Consider the following 18907-nt stretch of genomic DNA (forward strand, 5'->3'; position numbering starts at 1 on the left):
GTTGCAATAGTTGTATTGGCTACAAAATGGAAAGCAAAGGAATGCCCAGGTGTAGAGGATTGGAAGAGTAAATTAACAGAATATGCAGTGATGGCTAAATTGACAAACTATGTGAATAAAAGGCTAAGTAAAGAATTCCAAGATCAATGGAAACCTTATTACCTGTACTCCTCTCAAAATCTGATTTGAAGGCAAAGATGAGTATTAAGAGAAATTTGTTGAAATTTTATATCAATTAAGATTAATGTCATAAATACTGCTTAGAAATTGTAAACAAGATATTACAGAAAAACTTGATGTGAAGGTAATGAAGAAAAATGTAGAGGATTGTAAATATAATGTAGTACTCTCTTAGATGTATAAAATGTAAAGAAGTAAGCTGGATCTACTAAAGATTGTACAGATGGTGGTGGTTAGATAATGTGAGTTTAGCAGGTTAGTTTAACGGAATATATAGTAGTAATATTAATATGCTAGATTGACTGTATGTATCACTGGAACCTCAGTTTGATCTCATTTATAGGTTTATTTAATAACCTTCATATTCTTTCTTTTCTTGGTAAGTTTTGTATCTTATATATTTCTTTGTATCATTCTATAGCTATAATAAAATAATAAAAACATTATACTAAACAAGTATCTTCTCCTTAAAAAGTATGGTATCCCTGCAGATAGTCTATGCTTTCCTAACGTACAGTCACAGACCCAAACTGTGCATTGAATCAGTAGTTGTCATTTGTATTAGTTATTTATTTAGAATACTTAACCTCGAGCTTTTTCCTGATCAATAGGACTGGAAATGGTTCATCAGTCATCACTTTCTGATAAAAAAATGTATATATACAAAAAGTAACTTGTGTTGCATTCTGCCTTTTTGCAGCTGTCAGCTTTGAGATGTATTACTAAAAACCAATGTCCTTCTATATATTTTTGCTCCTTGAAGGCAGGAAAAAGAGGTTGTGTCTCATTGCATATATTACAACTAAATAGGCCATTACAATAAAGAGCAGGGCCGATATATGAACTCCTAAATTCTGATCCCACCTCCTTGCAGAATTCCCAATATCAAAGAATTAGTTGTTGTTTTTTAAAAAAACTGAATTTGAGTCACTATTTTTATCATCTGATCTTGGCACAGGTGAGAAAATGTTTAAAAGATTAGCACATTTTAAGCAATAATATTATAAAGTGGTTGTTACAGCACTGTTAGCAACCTAGTAATATACAATGCAGACCTCTTCTGTCACTATGAATCATGACTTTTTTATTGCTGTTGTCTCAAAAAATGCTATTAACAAACTACTGAGTCGTCTACCGAGGTACAGTGTAGTTTCAGTGACAAATATTTGCTTTTTTATATCTATTTTAATGAAAGATTGTGTATATATTCTTATAACCCCTCTGTTAATATATGTTTTATTCTGCTGGTCCATTACTGTAATGATTGATTGATTGATTGATTGACTGACTTTTGGAAATAAACATGATGTGGATTCACTAAGAACCTTTTTTTGCCATCAAGTCAGATATCTCCAAGGCAAGAGACACTCAGAGGTGATTTGTTATTGCCTGCCTCTCCATAGCAACCCTGGACTCCCAGCTCTTGGCTATCTCCCATCCAAATACTAACCAAGACTAACCCTGCTTAGCTTCTGAGACCCAACAAGATCAGGCTAGCCTGGGCTATCCAGGTCAGGGCAGGAAGCACTGCATGCTTTTCTTTCTTTCTTTTTTCCATCTACCATTTTTCAATGCCTTCTCAACTTTTATTTTATTATGCTACCTAGATTATACTCTAAATATGGACATACCACCTGTGTGAGGAAACTGGATATTTCAATAGTGATGCAATCTGTTGTGGCATCAGAGAAGGTTGATTGAGAGTTGATGAGAGTTGGGTTGCCTTGTCTGATGGGCTGAATGTCAGTTCTGGAGAAGATAGGGTCTATTTTTTTCTAAGCAACTTCCTAGGATGCCTATTCAGTTCCAGCGAATATGATTAGATGTGGTCCTATTTCCCCTACTTCCTTTTGTTTTGTGCTACCGAAAGACTTGTTTGTTTGCTCTAATGCAAAACATGTGCAAGCAGATCTCAGCACTAAGTCTGTGACAGGAACACAGTATATGCGGCATAGCAATAATTATTTCACTGATTTATTAAATTACTTAATTATTATCTAGACAAGTGCTATTATGTAGGTGTATAATACTTTATTTTGGGAGTAGTTCAGTAATTTTATTTTCTTTATTTGGGAATTTTAGTACAAAAAAGTAGCTACTAAACTATGTATTTCATCAAAATTTTGAAGCAAAAAGATATCATATGCACTTAGGAAAAATATACAGAAGTACTCCTGTATATTAATTCAATTTATTCTCTGTAACTTTTATTGCCTTAAAATTCAAATGTTAACTTCAGGATTTTCATCACTTGAAATGTGTCTGTGTCCTGATTTAGCAAGACTTCCCCAGAGAAGCAAGCCTCTATGTGTGAATTGTTTAAATGGATGTGGGTTTGCGCATATAAAGCATAGAAGACCAAAACAAAGAGAAAAATCTGCATCTAGTACCACACAATGTTTTTAAATCTATGGAATAAAGCTGTAGCTCCTATTATTTCTATGTCTAATTTATAAGTCAGAGTGTGTAGACAAAGGTGTTAAATTGGAGTGTTAACAAGAATATGTCAACAAGTATGAAAAGCAAAAGGACAAAATAAAACAGTGGCCCACAGACTGGAAACATTCGATCTGTATTCCAATTCGGGGGGGGGGGGAGATGCCAAAGATTACCGCAACTATCTGACCATCTCGTTAATTTCCCATGCAAGAAAAATTTTACAATGAAGACTCTAACCATATATGGAATAAAAAATTCCAGAATTTCAAACTGGATTCAGGTACTAGAGGGCCTATTGCAATTTTGCGTTGGTTACTGGAGCATATGAGAGAATTTCAGAAGAAAATCATTTTGTATTTTATAAACAAGAGCAAAGGTTTTGACTATGTGGATCATGAAAAGCTATAGATGATTTAAAAAGAAATGGATGTGCCTCGGCATCTAATTGTTTTGATGTGTAACCTATACTCTGGACAAGATGTTACTGTTTGGACAGAATTTGGGGGAACAAATGGTTTCCAATTGGCAAAGGTGTCAGACAAGGATGTATGTTATTTCCTTGTCTTTTCAATCTATATGCAGAACATATAATAAGGAAAGCTGGATTAAATTTAGATTAAGGTAGAGTGAAAATTGGTGAAAGGAACATTAACAATTTGAGGTATGTGGATGACACCACATTACTGGCATGAAATAGTGAAGACTTGAAACTACTACTGATGAAAGTTGAATCAGAAAGTGCCAAAGCAGGATTACAGCTGAACATCAAGTACACAAAAGTAATGAGCACTGGGGAATTATACAACTTCAAGGGTGACTATGAAGAAATTGAAATTGTAAAAGATTTTCTAATATTTGACTCAATCATCAGCCAAAAGGGGGACTACAACCAAAAAATCAGAAGAAAGTTGAGACTTGGAAGGACAGCAATGAAGGAATTATAGAAAAGATCCTTTAGTGTAAGGAAGAACCACTGGAGACAATAAGCAAGATAATTCACACTGTGATATTTCTCATTACTATGTATGGGTGTGAAAGTTGGACAATAAAGAAATCTGGCAGGAAGCAAATTGATTGAATTGATTCATTTGAAATGTATTACAGATACCATGGGCCACCCAAAAGATGAATAAGTAGGTTCTACATAAAATAAAGCCTGAATTCTCCCTAGAAGCTAAACTGAGGTTATTGTACTTTGGTCACATCATGAGAAGACAGGGAAAGACAATAGTGCTGGAAAAATATGAAGGCAGAAGGAAAAGAGGAAGACCTAAAATGAGTTGGATTAACTCAATGAAGAAATCCGTGGCCTGCAGTTTGCAAGACCTGATCAAGGCTGTTAATTAGAGGACATTTTGAAGGCCATTCATTCATAGAGTCACCATAAGTTAGAAGTGACTTGATGGCACATAACACAGAGAAAAATAACTATAATCCACATTGCTCTTGGATATACTGATATCGTATCTACAATTTAAATTGTAGAATTTCTCCTGATGAATTAATTGATGGAAAAAATTGTGATTAGGCATTCTAACAGTGGGGAAATAGTTCCTTCTGGAGAGTAATAGAACATTGTCAGTGGTCTTTCTGGTTTTTGTCATAGTCTGTTCTTTAAAAATGATTTTCATGCATGCAAAATATTATGTTCACTTCTCCTGAACCCTAGCTCAATGGAAAATATTTAGATATACAGGTATTAGATGGCTGAGATGCAATATATACTCATTTGCAACATACACTTATATTTGCAACATACACTTGTATGTATCATATTGGCCAAACCCTGTGAATCTGTTCCACCAGTGCAAACTTTTCTTCTGGAACAAGGAGTTTTGCCATAGCAGAAGGTCCATGTTCCATTGTGACAGTTTTGTGGATGGCTTCTTTGGCTGAAAGAAGATTCTGTTATAAGTACAATAGATGAACCCAAGCAGCAGACACTCTCCTTTCTCCCACTATTTCTTTTCCTCTTTGCTGTAGCATCCCCCCTTTTCCTCTTCCTTCTCTCCTTCACACTCACCAGCCAACCTGCTATTATAAGCACCCTTGTCTTCACCTTTCCCTCCCTTTCCCTGGCAGCCTCTCCCAGGGTGAATTCCAGCCACTGGGTCTGGCTAGGCCTAGTTGTGCAGTTCTAGCCTCCAGGCTGGTCCCAGTTGCATGGTGCCAGCCAATAGGCGAGGCCCAGTTGTGCAGTGTCAGCCCCCAGGCTCGGCCCAGTTGTGCAGTGGAGACCTTGTAAAGACTTGTGAGGAGCATTTCACTTTTCTTGGGGACCCAAAGCAGCGTATATCATTCTTCTCTCCTCCATTTTGTCCTCACAACAAGCTGTGAGGTGAATTAGGCTGACAATAATAACTGACCCAAGGGTACCCAGTAAGCTTCCATGGTGACCTGGGTGTCCCAGACCCTAGTCTAAAATTCTAACCACTACCCCACACTGGCTTTCATAGGCAGGCTGCTGTTGAATAGTAGCAAGCAGCTAGGCCTGGGTAAATAATGCAAGTCATTTGGTTTAGTGATTGCTCCTGGCCCTGGTCCTGCTAAATTCCAAGCAGATCTGGAATAGGACGCTGCCACCACCCTCTGCCTTTTACTGTCAGGAACCAAGGCTGGAAGACTGACAATTCTGTTGTGGTTTCCTAGTGATGACCACTGAGGGCATTTGTTCTTAAAGGTACAGGTGCCACTTCTATCATTGCCTCAGCACCCCAATAAGGACATGAGACAGCAGCACCGATTTAACTGGTTATATTTAAATTGCTCATCTATGTCATCCATATTAAAATATGCTAACATTTTAAAAGAACGACTGCATGAGGCAGCATAACTGTAGCTCCCATTAATAGGCAGATCCACCCTGGCTCCAAAGTTGGCCAAAGACTTCCACCAGCCTTGTTCATCCTTGTCTACACATAAAATGTGCCAAGAGGTTCCAAGTTGCATCCCCTTATATGCCTCAAGGCCCCTGCCAGGTTTGGAAAACTGTTGTCCAGCATCAAATGTGCTTTTCAAATCCACCCCACCATAAGGCCTATGATGGGCTGTTCCAGACACATCTTTTATCACAACTCATGCTTCAGGGTGCTTGCCAAGCAACTTGCCCTATCCCCACCAAAACTATTTCCGGTCTAAACAATCAAAGACCAGGCCCATTTAACATCTTTCTAATGACATTGCAAGGCAGGAGAAAAAAGTCTTCCCCAAAGCCAATCAGCAAACCCCCAAAAAGTCCTGCTTGCCCTGCAGTTTGTTACAGACTAATCCTGTGATAACCACAGGGTGAGTTGGTCAGCAGATGGCATGAAAAACCTAGCTGGAGGGGGCACAGCATACACAGTATTGCTTCTCAACTGTGCCTCTCCATTGGCTGGCCCATTTCAGCCCCACTAATGTTGTCTTATGCCTCATTTAGACAGAAGGGCTGGGGTAAACAGATCCCAGTTTATACTGCTGTAAATGTTTGTTTTGGGTTGTTGTTTTTAAACACCCCTCTTTTTTTTAGATTTCAGATTTTTCTGAAAACCTGGGCCTTTTTGGGGGGAGGGGGTTGTAGAAATATGTCTTATCTGTCCTTTGCTCCAGGCTTTTGATTTAAGTACCCACTGGTTTGGCCATATTGAAAATTGGATACATTAATTATCGAGAAAAAATTCCACTAGTTCTACTGTTCTTACCCATGTGGAAACACAAGAACAAGACTGTGGTAGCCACTTGCCCTGTGAACCATATTGTATCCCCACTTGCATTTCTGCTTACCTAAGAACTTGCACAACCAATTTCTGTGCATTTCAATAAGTACAGGTAAGAGTGCTAGATATTTCACAAGACCTTGCACCAGAGGAACTGCACTAAGTCTGTATATTTTTTCCTTTGTAAATTGCTGAATACAAGCCATTTACTCTAAATAATATCAATGCTTGAGGTGGGTAGACAGTTTATTTAGCACATAAGTACATCACATGCTTTTATCCCAGTAACCTTTCCTACGATCATGTTAGCCAAGATGTTACCCAAAATCTTAGGCTGTGTAGGTATCCCTACAACTGTACACTGTCCAGAGATTGCTTTAGGCCTCTTTATACTCTGGCTGACTTTGGCACACCCTTTCACCAAAAGAGTTTTATCTCTAATAAGGAATAGAAAGCTTTATTAACTAATAAGTGGACAGATCAAAGAAGGAAACAAAATACATCAATTAATCATCAATGCAATATTTTCAATGCTTGTGTGATAAATCCTTATTTTAAAGTATTGTTCCGCCCTCTTCTGATTTACTTTTTTGGAAGACCCAACTGAGAGAGGGTGTTAGGTCCTGGCAGGAACCATGACAAAGAGCTGCCATAATAACAGAGAGAGAAAGCACAACAAACAGACAAGCAGGCAGCAGATGATGGGGGCTAGAAATTGTGTAGGGATAAATCCATGGGGCTGTGTGGAGGATGGGAGTGAGATAAAGTTGCTGGGTTGTCTGGAGAGGGAGAGAGATATGGGGCTCTGGTGGTGAAAATGAAGGATAGAAAGAGTGAAGATAGAGCAGGATGATGCGGTGGGATGGTACTTACAGGTAGCTGGTAGGAAGTTCTTGGACCAGATGCAGTGGCCCAGAAGAGAGGGAGAGATATTGAGAATACACAAGGAAGAGATATTAAATCATATTTAGGAAGATATATTAAATCATATTTTCCTGATTCTGTTGTCCTGTTGTTGGAGTAGTGAAGGAGGTCAATCTGGAGGAGAAGCTGAACCCATTTTGTGTCTAAAATCCCAGTCATCATACACATAAAATTCCCTTTCCTTTAGCAGAGTACTGTGATAATTTAAATTAAATTAACTTTATTTGCTAGTTTCCTTGTTCAAAGAAAATTATTTCCTTTATTAGTTTTTGTGGCAAAAGCAGATTTTGACATAATTAACATAATTTGATATAATTAACTCAAATACAATAGATGAATACTCAGGAAATTTGTTTTTGTGCCCTTATAGTTAACTCAGGAAGGAGACTACATTGCTCTCTTTGATATGTTCAGTTTAAGAAAATTTGGTTTAAGAAAACCTCTTTATGTATTCTGTAATTTTTGTCATTGGAGGTCACAAACATTCACCATTTTTGTGGCTAGGATCTGAAATAATCTCAGCTCTTCAAGGAGTTTGTTTTTAAGACGAACGTTCTTGCAAAAGGGTGCCTACGTTTTAAATCACTTTAACTGACTCTTGATTTCTTTGTGAGGGTCAGGGTCTGATCAATGTTTCTTATTCCCCTTTTGGCATCTGTACTCTGGGTATAAAAGTGAATGGGGATGACTTTAGCTGCCTTCAGTTGCTCCTTTTTTCTATGTTCTGGGGTGGCGGGAGGTCCTAGAAAATGATCAGAGCTCTGGTGTAACATGCTGATTATCCTCATGTTGCCTATAGCTTGTCAGAGTGAGTTTGAGGCTGAGGTGATATTTGAATTAAAGATTTCCTAGCTCACTGTTCACTTATTTACTCACTGTGTTATTGTATCTAAATTATGCTTTTAAATTCTTATCCTTATAGTAAAAACATATGTATTTAGTTTATATCTCTGCTTTCTTACATCATGGAATGCAAGATGGATTGTTTAGAATTTCCCAAGCCATTTGCCACCCAAGCAAGACTGTGTATCATATGCCATAGTTTGAAAATTTATTTTCTGAAGATTTCAAGACAATAGCATCTTGTATGCTCCACAGGATAGCGCAGTCACATATCAAAAGCCAAATTTACGATTACTGGACCTAATTGTGATAATATTGGCCTTAAAAGAACAGTTCATCGCTATTTAAACTGTTATTTCTATTTTTTACAGAAAGACAAGGAAGATCAGTGGCAAGAGAACAGGGTTCATGGTAATAAAGACCACATTATTCTAGAGCCTTTGCAGTGGACAGTGGGTTATGAAGTGCAAATTACTGCTGCCAACAGGCTGGGATATTCAGAACCAACAATATATGAGTTTACCATGCCACCAAAGCCTAATATTATTACAGGTAAGTTATTTCCAATATGTTACCTGGCTTTGATCTTTGCTCCTATTTAATATTAGTGTGGGTTCTGGGCTTGCTATATCCTCCAGAATAGGTCTTACTTATCATCACATCAATTATATATCATCCGTATAGTCCTAATATTAGATTTCTGACCTGGCATGTGCCAAGAAATAGGTATTACTAAAGGAAAGGTATTCTGTATTTCTGCAATGTGTCTGTTGTGTTTATTAGTTATACCCAATCATTCAGTTTAGTTACTATCAGAAGTCTCTGTCCACACAGATATATTACATAAAGTAAAGCGATTCTATAGAAATACAATTATTAAGGTGATGTAGTGCTCTTTCCTTTGGATCACAGGTTACTTCAAAAAAAGTGAGTTAGGCATCTGTGAATGTATACTCTTTCATATGATTCTTTTTTAGCTTCCATGACACAAGTTTCTAAACCATAGTTGTTTAAAGCAGAAAGAGATGGCAAGGTTGTTTAATAGTTAGCAGTCTTGTTTTATTAAAAAAAAAAGTTAAACAGTAATGATAACTTTTTTTTAGTTACCAGCTATATTTAAAGAGAATCGTTGGTCTGTTAAATTTACTGTGAATTTTTGTCAAAATTTATTTTCAGCTGTAGTGCAATGAATATTTATAATTGTATTAGTTGTATTACAACTTTATTGCTACTTCTAATTGTTCCCCACATTGAAAGAATAGTTAGCAGTGTTCTGTGCAGATATATTGTGAAGGACAAAGCTATTAATTCCATATAGCCATATTACGGTGTCACAAACAAAAGTTATAAAATCCATACAGGTCCAGAAAGAATGATGATTCAGGAGATATGCTTTCTGATCAGCAGATCTGCAGCAGTTAATAAAATAGAAACATAGATTTGGATTTTAACTGAAATCGATTTTTGCTGACTTCACCCACTGATGATTACATCAGCTCCCCTTTCATGCTGTTTCTGAGAGTCCTGGGCCCCCCAGGAGCAGCATTTAGGGGGTTATTTTGGGCTTCAGCAGGAGGGGAGAAGGGAAATTCCCTTCTCTATAATTCGTGGGTTTCGCACTTTTGTCTCCTTAAAACAGTGATAGATTTGTACATCTATATTGCTATAAACTTTCATGTACACACACATAGTTTAAATTTTTCATCTTTGTCCCCTGCACAAAGGAAGAAGGTGAGAAATTTTGAGCAGTATAATGAAAAGGATGCACAAGATGACAAAAAACCCACTCTCCATAACATAAATTATTAAATGAAACCGAGTAGTAATGTATCTTAAGCATTTCCTTAAAGGGGGGAAACGAAATTAAGGGAGCAGGGTTGATATTTGGCCTCCGGTATAATCCCTCAGGATTTCATCATCTGCTATAACCACCTTAGTAGGAACGATCAGTTCCACAAATGCCCACTAGGTCTCTTAGTGAGCAATCCTAAGCATTTCTATGCAGAAATGAGTTTAGTGTTTTATTCACTGGAATTTACAAGAAAGTTTTTTTTTTTTTTAAGGATTGCAGCCTTACAGTGCAACCACGTATGCTCGAGAGTAAATTGCAATTACGTGCACACCCTAGTAAGTGAGCACAGGACTGCAGCCTTAGTCACCAATAAATCATGATCAGTTTTATCATAAACAAACTGGCAGGAATTCAGAAAGCTGCTAACATCAAGATTGCTATACTCCAGTAACTACTTACTTTATTATCCTACATAACAGAGGTCTCTCTGGGTGGCATCTAAATTGGGTTTCTGATTGATGAATCATATATAATAAGATTTGAAGTTGTCAGGCATCTATCTTCCCTAGAGCTTTACATAGACTGAAAACTATGAAGGATTTCGTTTCGTTAATGTTTTGGATGGATAGCCACTATTTCTAAGAACATTCCTTCAATTAAAAGGTTGAATTTTCTTGACTTCATCCTCGAATTAATGGTTTTAAGGAAATATACCTATCAGTCACTGTTTATAGGGATATTCAAATTTTGAAGACCTTTACTGTCCCTGCTTGGAATATCTGCATACTGTTTTGAACTAAGTCCTGTCATTTGTCCTGAAACATCTTCAATATTCCTAACCATACCTGCTTAATCATGGGCAAAGATGATGGATAATCTATTTATTGTGATAATTTATCTGGTCATGTTGGCTCTAGATTCACAAAAATGTCAACATTATGAGCGTTACAAGAATGTGAACTGCAATTATTTTCATTTACACAAAATATGTTTGCATTAAAATGTTTGAATGCATAAAACAACTATGGTATAGGTGAATATTGCATGCAGTTGTGAAACCTTTTTCAGTTCATTTTTAGACAGTGTTCTTGTTTCATAGTTTGCTTTGGCTAAAACTTTGCTAGACTCTATTTCGGACTTTTATTTTCTCTTATTACATATTTATTTCACTTTCCTTCAAGGAACTCAGGGCCCACATGCCATTTTCTCCTTACAACAAGACTGTGAGGTAGAGTTGACTGAGAGACAGAAACAAGCTCACAATTGAGTGTTGTAAATATATGCAGAATTTTTTTTAACTGTTCCTAAAAGTACCAAGGTACTTTTACCGCTGCAGGAGGAGGAAGTAATCATATATCTAATTTTAAACAGGGCCATAGTGTGTGGCTCAGTAGATCTGCAAAATGGAGCTAGGGAGAGAGGAGGGATTTCTCTACAAACTTGAAGGAATGCCTAGGTTTGTCGAACAATCCAAAATCTAAACAAAAATTAATAGAAACAACATCTGTAGCTTTAAGAAAGAATGCCCACTGAGCTCGCAGTGGTTATTTTGCTAAGCAACCACAACAGTATTGCTGAGCCTTCTAAGCCTTGCTTTCTGTAAAGCAATGCCTGACACCTGGCACTGTGCAACTGGGCCCTTGCCTAACCTGGCCCTGCAAAGCAGCAACTGATACCACGCAACTGTGCCCAGTCCAGTAGAGGCCAGCACCACACAGTTAGACCCAGCCTGGTGATTGGCCAGCACCACGGTAAAATGCAAGATAACACAAGCCAATTCACACCAGCACTATAAACAACAAAGGCCTGAGTGGTTTTAGTGGTGTGGGCGATCTTTCCCTAGTTTGTTTTATATACTTTTCTTCCTTATTGGTGGCTCATTGTCTAACTTACAAGAAGTACTTGGGATGTTGTGATAATGTTCAGACTATAGAAATGTAACACTACCTCGTCTTTTACCTCGTTGGTGGATATAACATAGACGACTGATGGTGCTGACCTAAACCTACTGACTTCAATGGACCTAGAAAGGTGTAACTCCCTTTAGGATTGCACTGTTAGTCTGCACCGGACACTCATTATGCTATTCCAAATGTACTATGACTGAAAATAGTATTTGAAGCCACAGACACAAATGAAACAGGTCCATAAATATTGACTGGGGTCTCTGACCAAGGGCTTTCTGTTGGAATAGGCTGTCTGGTGTACAAAGAAGACCCTGCAAGGGGCAGCAAGAGGGCACTTAGATAGGATAGTGAGGTCAGCGCCTTCTCTTCTGTTAAGTGTCATTCCTTGTCTGTCTCCAGATTACTATTCTTACTATTACTGTTACTACATATTATTATTCTTACTGAAGTATCCTCCTCCTTCTCCAAAGTTCCATACTTGATCTCTCTCAGTTAGTGATTAGTAAGTATCTCTGTCTCTCCTCTTTACTATCAAGTATGTTAGTTCCCGAATAAAGCTTTATGCACACTTTAATCAGGTTGTGCACCTTTGCTGTATTTATTACTCTGCCAACAGGAGTTATAGTTGCCCAGATTAAGCATGTCTCTGATTAAAGGTAGAAAAATTGCCGCAAGCTCTTCGGTGCCAGAGAAGCACAAGCAGGTGAGAACAAAGGAACAAACATGGCAACCTCCTGTAGTGCACAGCGTGGTCACTGGATAGGCTCATGGAGAGCAACTATCAGATTTGGAAAGAATAAAGAACCACATAATCGAAAAAGGCTTGTGGATGGTTGCACAGGCTGAGCATCCCACTGAAGGTGCAGAGCAACTGGCTACATGGGATTTACAAGAAAATCAGGCAAGAGGTGTGATTATCTCTGGCTTTACAGAATAGACAGAAAGCTATTAAGGGTCATTAAGATGCCAACTGCCAAGTTTGTATGGGTAGAATTACCGTGGTTGCATGTAAAATCCCTGTTAATGAGCCAGATTTATCTTCAGAAACTGTTGTTTAGCATAAGAATGTAGCAAGGTACAAACCTCCAAGAACATCTTGACAGAATGTTAGAATTAGCTGAGCAGTTCAGAGCTGCAGGAAAGGAAATTCCAGATGAGGATATGCTTGTGTTAATTTTAATCAGCCTGCCAGAATCATAAGAGAATATTGTCCATGTGATTGAAGCCAAAGACAGTTTGTTGCTGCAAAGTGTTATCAATCAATTGGAGGAGAAGTTCTCTAGAGGGAATTTAAAAGTCCTGAATATAAATGACAAAGGCGAGATCAAGCACCACTCTTGAGGGAAACAAGGACACATCAGGAGAAATTGTCCTTCAGGAGTTAACCAGAAGAAATCCTTTCCCAAAGGAGGAAAGGGCTACAAAAAGGTTCCAATTAAAGTTAAGGAGCAACCAATAAAGAAATGATTTATAATATCACCAGGAGGCACAAAAAGTGATATATGGTTTATTGATTCCAGGGCTAGTGTGCGTAATATGTGGTGACTGAGATTTTTTTAAAAAAAATGCTAGATGAACGAAAGAAAGAAAAAATAAATATTGCAGATGGAAACACCGTCTAAAGGCTTAGGCTCTGGGACACTATAATGCAACCTTCCCAGAGGTGAAATCCAAGAAAGCCTTGTCACTAACTGTATATGCCGAAACTAGCGAATAACCTTATATCTGTACAAGTATTGGCAAAGAAAGGAATGATAGCATCTTTTGGAAACAAATATTTTATTAGACAGAGAGGCAAATTAATTTCAACTGGGATTGTGAACCACCATTTGTACTCTCTTGAAGTTTATATGCAAAAAGCAAACTTTGCAAAGCAATGCAATGGATTTAGTTGCTCTAAACTAGGAGTGTCAAATATAAGGCCCGTGGGCCAGATCCGGTCCCTTGACAGCTCTTATCTGGCTTGCGAGGCAGCCCCCCCCCTCTCTCAATCTGGGCTGGCAAGGCATGGCCCGGCCCAAACAAGTGACATGTCATATCCGGCCCTCATAACAATTGAGTTTGTCACCCCTGCTCTAAACTGTATCACCACAGATTGGGGCACAGAGACAATTATTAAATTAATCAACCTGAAAGCCAGGATTTAACTAAAGGCATGCAAATGAGCAAATGTGCTAATAAAGTGAAGGATGTGTGGTGCCTCCGAGCAAAGGGAACTAGGCCTAGCTTTAACAAGCAGCATGGCACAAGCCAAATGCAACCCCCTAGAGCTGACACACAGTGATATTTGTGGACCAGTGAAAACTCAAACTCATAGTGGAAATAAATATGTGCTAACCATTATTGATGACTTCTCAAAATACACAGTGACCTATGTAATTAAAGAGAAATGTCAAGTACTGGAAAATTCTAAAGCATATGTGGCAATGGTCAGGAACAGATTCAGAAGAAAGCCACTAGCAATCCACACTGATAATGGAGGGGAACACATGGGACATGAGATGAGAAATTATCTGATTGAACAAGAAATAAAGCATCAGCATACAGTCCCATACATTCCACAGCAAAATGGTGTAGCAGAAAGAAAAAACTATTATCTCACTGAAATGTCTAGGAGTATTCTCCTTGAGGCACAGCTACCTGGTAAGAGTCAGCTCTCATTCACTGGGAGCTGGATTTGCGGGCCCGTGCCAGGGCTGGATGTCTGGTCATCTGTGGCTGTACGGGGTGGGGGGAGCGTTGGGGTGATGGGCCGCTGGCAGTGCCCCTCACCCCTTCCCAGGGGCTGGCTATGGGCCAGAGGCCTTCTGCTTCGCTCTTGTGCAGAGCATGGGGGAAATGGCAGCGGCTTTGGCGCTGCCCACTTTTTCAAATGGGCCAATTGGGGCTCGTGGGTGGTGGTGGCTTCCCCAGCCAGCTGCAAGGGACCGGAGGTTTTTCACTCAGGTCCGCTGGCTGAGTATTTATTGCCACACCTTGCTCCGCTCGACCAGTTCACATCCTTCCGGCCTCCTCTTGTGGTGGTTTGGGCATGGGGTCAGATCTTGTTTGGGGAAAAGTCGGCCTGCGTGCCCCCTTTTCCCATTCTGGGGACCCCAATAAGGGGTTTTGGAGGAGGCCTGAAGTTGGACATGCCCAGTCAGGGGCTGTGGTGGATGGCTTCCTCCCAAGTGGCAGCGGTCCACACAGTGGCTGCCGTCCAAATGGGTCCTGCATGCTGCCATCTCAGGCTGCATCCAGCAGGTGGGCTGGGCACAGGATCCATCAGCTGGCAGTTGGGTCACCTGATGTCAGGATACCGCCTCCGTGCTTGCCAATGCTTAATGCTGTAACCAATAAATTTGTGGCCTATTTCCATCCAGCTATGCTTCTACTTGCATTCATTGTGTACTGCTTAACTTCGGGTTTGCCCAGGTGGTTCTGTGCAGAACAGCAAGGAATCCATAAGGGATGGGGTAGGGAGTCCCCAGGGTGGCCGGACATCTGGATCCGCATTTGGCCTGGGTCTGCAAGTACAGTGGAGGAGCAATCAACACTGCTACCTACCTGCAGAACAGATTACCTACTAAAGGTGCAAGTACCACCATTTGAACTATAGTATAGGCACAAACCCATCCTCAGACATCTAAGAGTTTTTGGGATCAAAAGTATACACTTATATTCCTAAACAAAAGAACCCCATAATGGATCTTAGAACAGAAGAAGGCATTTTTGTTGGCTGTGCACTGGGATGCAAAGGATACAAAATCCTCAACCCAGAGACAGAAACAATCAAGATCTGCAATGTGCTCTGCATGGATGAAAGGGAGAAATCAAGCAATATGGAAAAGGGCCATAGCTCAGTGGTAGAGCATCTGCTTGGCATGCAGAAGGTCCCAGGTTTGATGCCCGGCATCTCCAGTTAAAAAGACTAGGCAGTTGGGTGATGTGAAAGACCTCTACCTGAGACCCTGGAGAGCTGCTGCCGGTCTGAGTAGACAGTACTGATTTTGATGGACCAAGGGTCTGGTTCAGTATAAGGCAGCTTCATGTGTTCATGTGTGGAGAAAGTAGTGAATCTATCCCAACAGAGGAAAATGAAGCACAGCAAATAGAAACAGTGCATCTGAGCATGATGGACAACACGCAGAAGTTTTACCTGAGCCTTCCATATGGGAAGCCATATCAAGAATGACTGCAAAAGAAGCAGCAAAGGGGGAAAAGCTGCAGAAGAAGAGATTGAATCTTTGATCAGGAACCAAGCATGGATACTTACAGGACTACCGCCAGGGATGGAGGCAGAATGATGCAAAAGCGTGTAGGCAACTGAAATTGATACTGCAACTAATGCAAGATTTTGGGATAGACAAACTCAAACCAATATGACTCTTTGATGACAATCAAGGATTCATAAAACTTGCACAGACAAAGAAGATCAACTCAAGAACTAAACACATGGATGTGAAGCATCACCTAGTAAGAATAATGCAAGAAGAAGGGCTAGTTGAATTGCAATACTGTCCTACCCAAGAAATTAGGTAAGCAACAAATTAACCAGGAGACCATTCCAAAGGTGAGGCGCCACCAGTATTCCACAGAATAGGCAGAAATCCAGGCAAGGACCACAGCTACATCAGAGAGAACAGAGAGCCAGTGTTGTGTAGTGGTGTAGTGTTAGACTAGGATCTGGGAGACCCAGATTCAAATCATTTTTCTGCTGTGGAAGCAGTATGATCTTGGGCCAGTCACAAACTCTCAACCTATTTTATAGGGTTACCGTGAGCATAAAATGGTGCAGAGGAGAATAATATAACCCATATTGGTTGGAAAGGTAGGGTAAAAAAAAGAAATAAAAAAAGAGAGATGAAACTGTGATATCCATTTTCTTGCATGCTGTGGGGCAAGAAGCTTTAGATGCTAGCAATATTTTCCGATTGTTTGAAGGTCAAAGATTTGTGCTTGTGTTTGTTGTTACAATCCTGTTTCCTGCTGCTAGTTTCAGTTAAAAAGAACTTGTCAGTTCAATTGCCAGGTGGAGCTTTAGAACAAGTTTGAAAAGCTGATGTGGTGTTGGGTTAGGTTCTTGGACAAGGATTGGAGATACAGCTTAAAATGGGCCAGATAAAAGGTAGGTTATTTGATGGGTGGGAAGGAGAGAAAGAAGCAGGGGAAGAGGAGAGGATATTGGAGCTGCTTACGGGAGGGTAAGAAGAAATATTGTTATATGGGAAATGAGCTGCCCCTCCAAGTTCTTGTGGATCCCCCGCTTCTATTTCTTAACTGTCGACTGCTTGTAAAATGTTTATCCTTAAACTCCCAATAAATCTGTTAATTAAAAATCTACTGTTTCCACATTTACTTTTAAATTAGCACTTTATCATTTTCATATAGAAAGCTGCTTACAGCGCATTCCTGAGCTGGTGGCATGTGGGGAGATACCACCGCGGCATCTCCTAAGCAGTTCCCCGCATGCCAAAAACATTTGAAAAGCCTTTTTTTGCAACTTTTATATTTTTAAATGGGGCTTTTCGCCCCATAGAGAATAGCGAAGCTGCACCTGCTAAAAAGCAGGCGCAGCAACGCCATTCTCAGCACCGGTGTCCAGGGCCAAAAGGGTACAGGAAGCCGCCTACCGGCAGCTCCTCCCCCCAGAACGCCCTGGGAATGCCTCCCGGGACACTGGAAGTCCCCCCAGAATGCCGGTGGGATGCCAACAGAAGGCCCTGCTGGCATCCTGGGGTGGCACTGCCGTGGCAGCGCCCAGAAACCAGCATCCGGGCCTCCCTGCCAGTGTTGGGGCCACTTATGGCGGCGTAAGTAGCCCAGACTTCAGCATGGATGGTTCTAATGCTGGCACAGTGCCTTCCTGGCCTTCTGAGGACTTTCTTTCTCAGACGTTAGGAATGCACTGTTAGAGTAACAAAATGTTAACAATTTGATGTAGAATTCTGTTTTTATGTAAATAAGCAAAGTAGTTGATAGTACACTGTGTTGTATTAGCTACATTTAATCTAGCTCCAAGCTATTTCAGCACAAGTAATTTCTTTGAAAGTAAGTTCCTTTGAATTCAACAGTCCTTACATTTTGAGTTAGGATACATAACACAGTGCTGTTACTAGTCCACTAATTCTGTACATGGTACAGGCCACATATGCACCCACATACATATACATTCACATTTGTACATATGGGGCAGCCCAATCCTAAAGGGGGGGGGGCAATTCTGCCGCAGCCTTTTTTCAGGCATAACTCAGTGCTTGCAAAAAGAAGCATTCTGGGCTGAAAGGGCTTTGGGAGCTGACTAATGTCAGCTCCACCCCTGAGCTCTTGAGCAGCTCCAGCCTCCCCCTTTAGGATTGCTCAGCAAATGCATACATAGGGAAATGTATAGCCATAATCAGAAAAGCCAAGTTGATTTAGACTCCAGAACTGACCCAGAATACCAAGCAAAAGGGTCTCGTGTGCTGTTTTGTGGCATGAATGCCTGCGGTTGATCCAGACAGTATTTTGGTAGGCTTTGTACCCAACAATTTTTAAAAAATTCTTATTAATTGAAGAATTTATTATCTGCTTTATGGCCATAAAAGCACTTAATAAGCGAAACTTTAAGAATAAGATAAGGATACTGTACCATAGTAAATGTTGAGTTTATCTCGTCATTCTGAAGCAAATTCCACATGGCCCTGCAATGCTTGGAAAAACTGAACAGAGAGGTTTCCAACCAACTGATGTTGTAGAGCAGGTCAGCTGAAGGAACAAAATGGCTGCACTCAGATGTCACAGACTTGGCTTACTCCAGTGATGAGCACTTCATATCTCTTCTCTCCTGTCTGAAAATGGGGTGAAATTGAAGGCATTCTGGTTTCGCTCAACACTACTGTACTCTGATGTCCAAGTGTAAGCACCTGGGCAAACTGGAATTTCTTCCACCAAAAACTGGGATTTTAAACCAACATTCAACTGTGGTTTAGAATCCCAGTGTGGGGTAAAAAGACAAATTCCAATTTGCACAGGTCTCTGCATTTAGGTGTCATGACAAAATAGAGCATAGTTCAAGACTTCCAAAAATTAAGACACCAACATGGTTTATTGATTAGAGTGTCAGATTAGGATCTGGGAGATCCAGGGTTGGAATCCTTACTCTGCTA

At 39.9% G+C, this 18907-nt stretch overlaps 1 protein-coding gene across 1 annotated transcript in view; it reads left to right on the forward strand.

Moving 5' to 3' along the window:
* The window catches only part of NCAM2 (neural cell adhesion molecule 2), a 271498-nt gene that overhangs the window by 220990 nt on the left and 31601 nt on the right, over positions 1-18907 (forward strand). The window contains exon 15 of the mRNA XM_056858381.1: positions 8453-8633. Within this exon, the coding sequence (XP_056714359.1) occupies positions 8453-8633 (181 nt within the window). The remainder of the gene's footprint in view (positions 1-8452; positions 8634-18907) is intronic.

Source organism: Euleptes europaea, chromosome 12 (genome assembly GCF_029931775.1).
Source record: "Euleptes europaea isolate rEulEur1 chromosome 12, rEulEur1.hap1, whole genome shotgun sequence".
Classification (NCBI taxonomy): Eukaryota; Metazoa; Chordata; class Lepidosauria; order Squamata; family Sphaerodactylidae; genus Euleptes; species Euleptes europaea.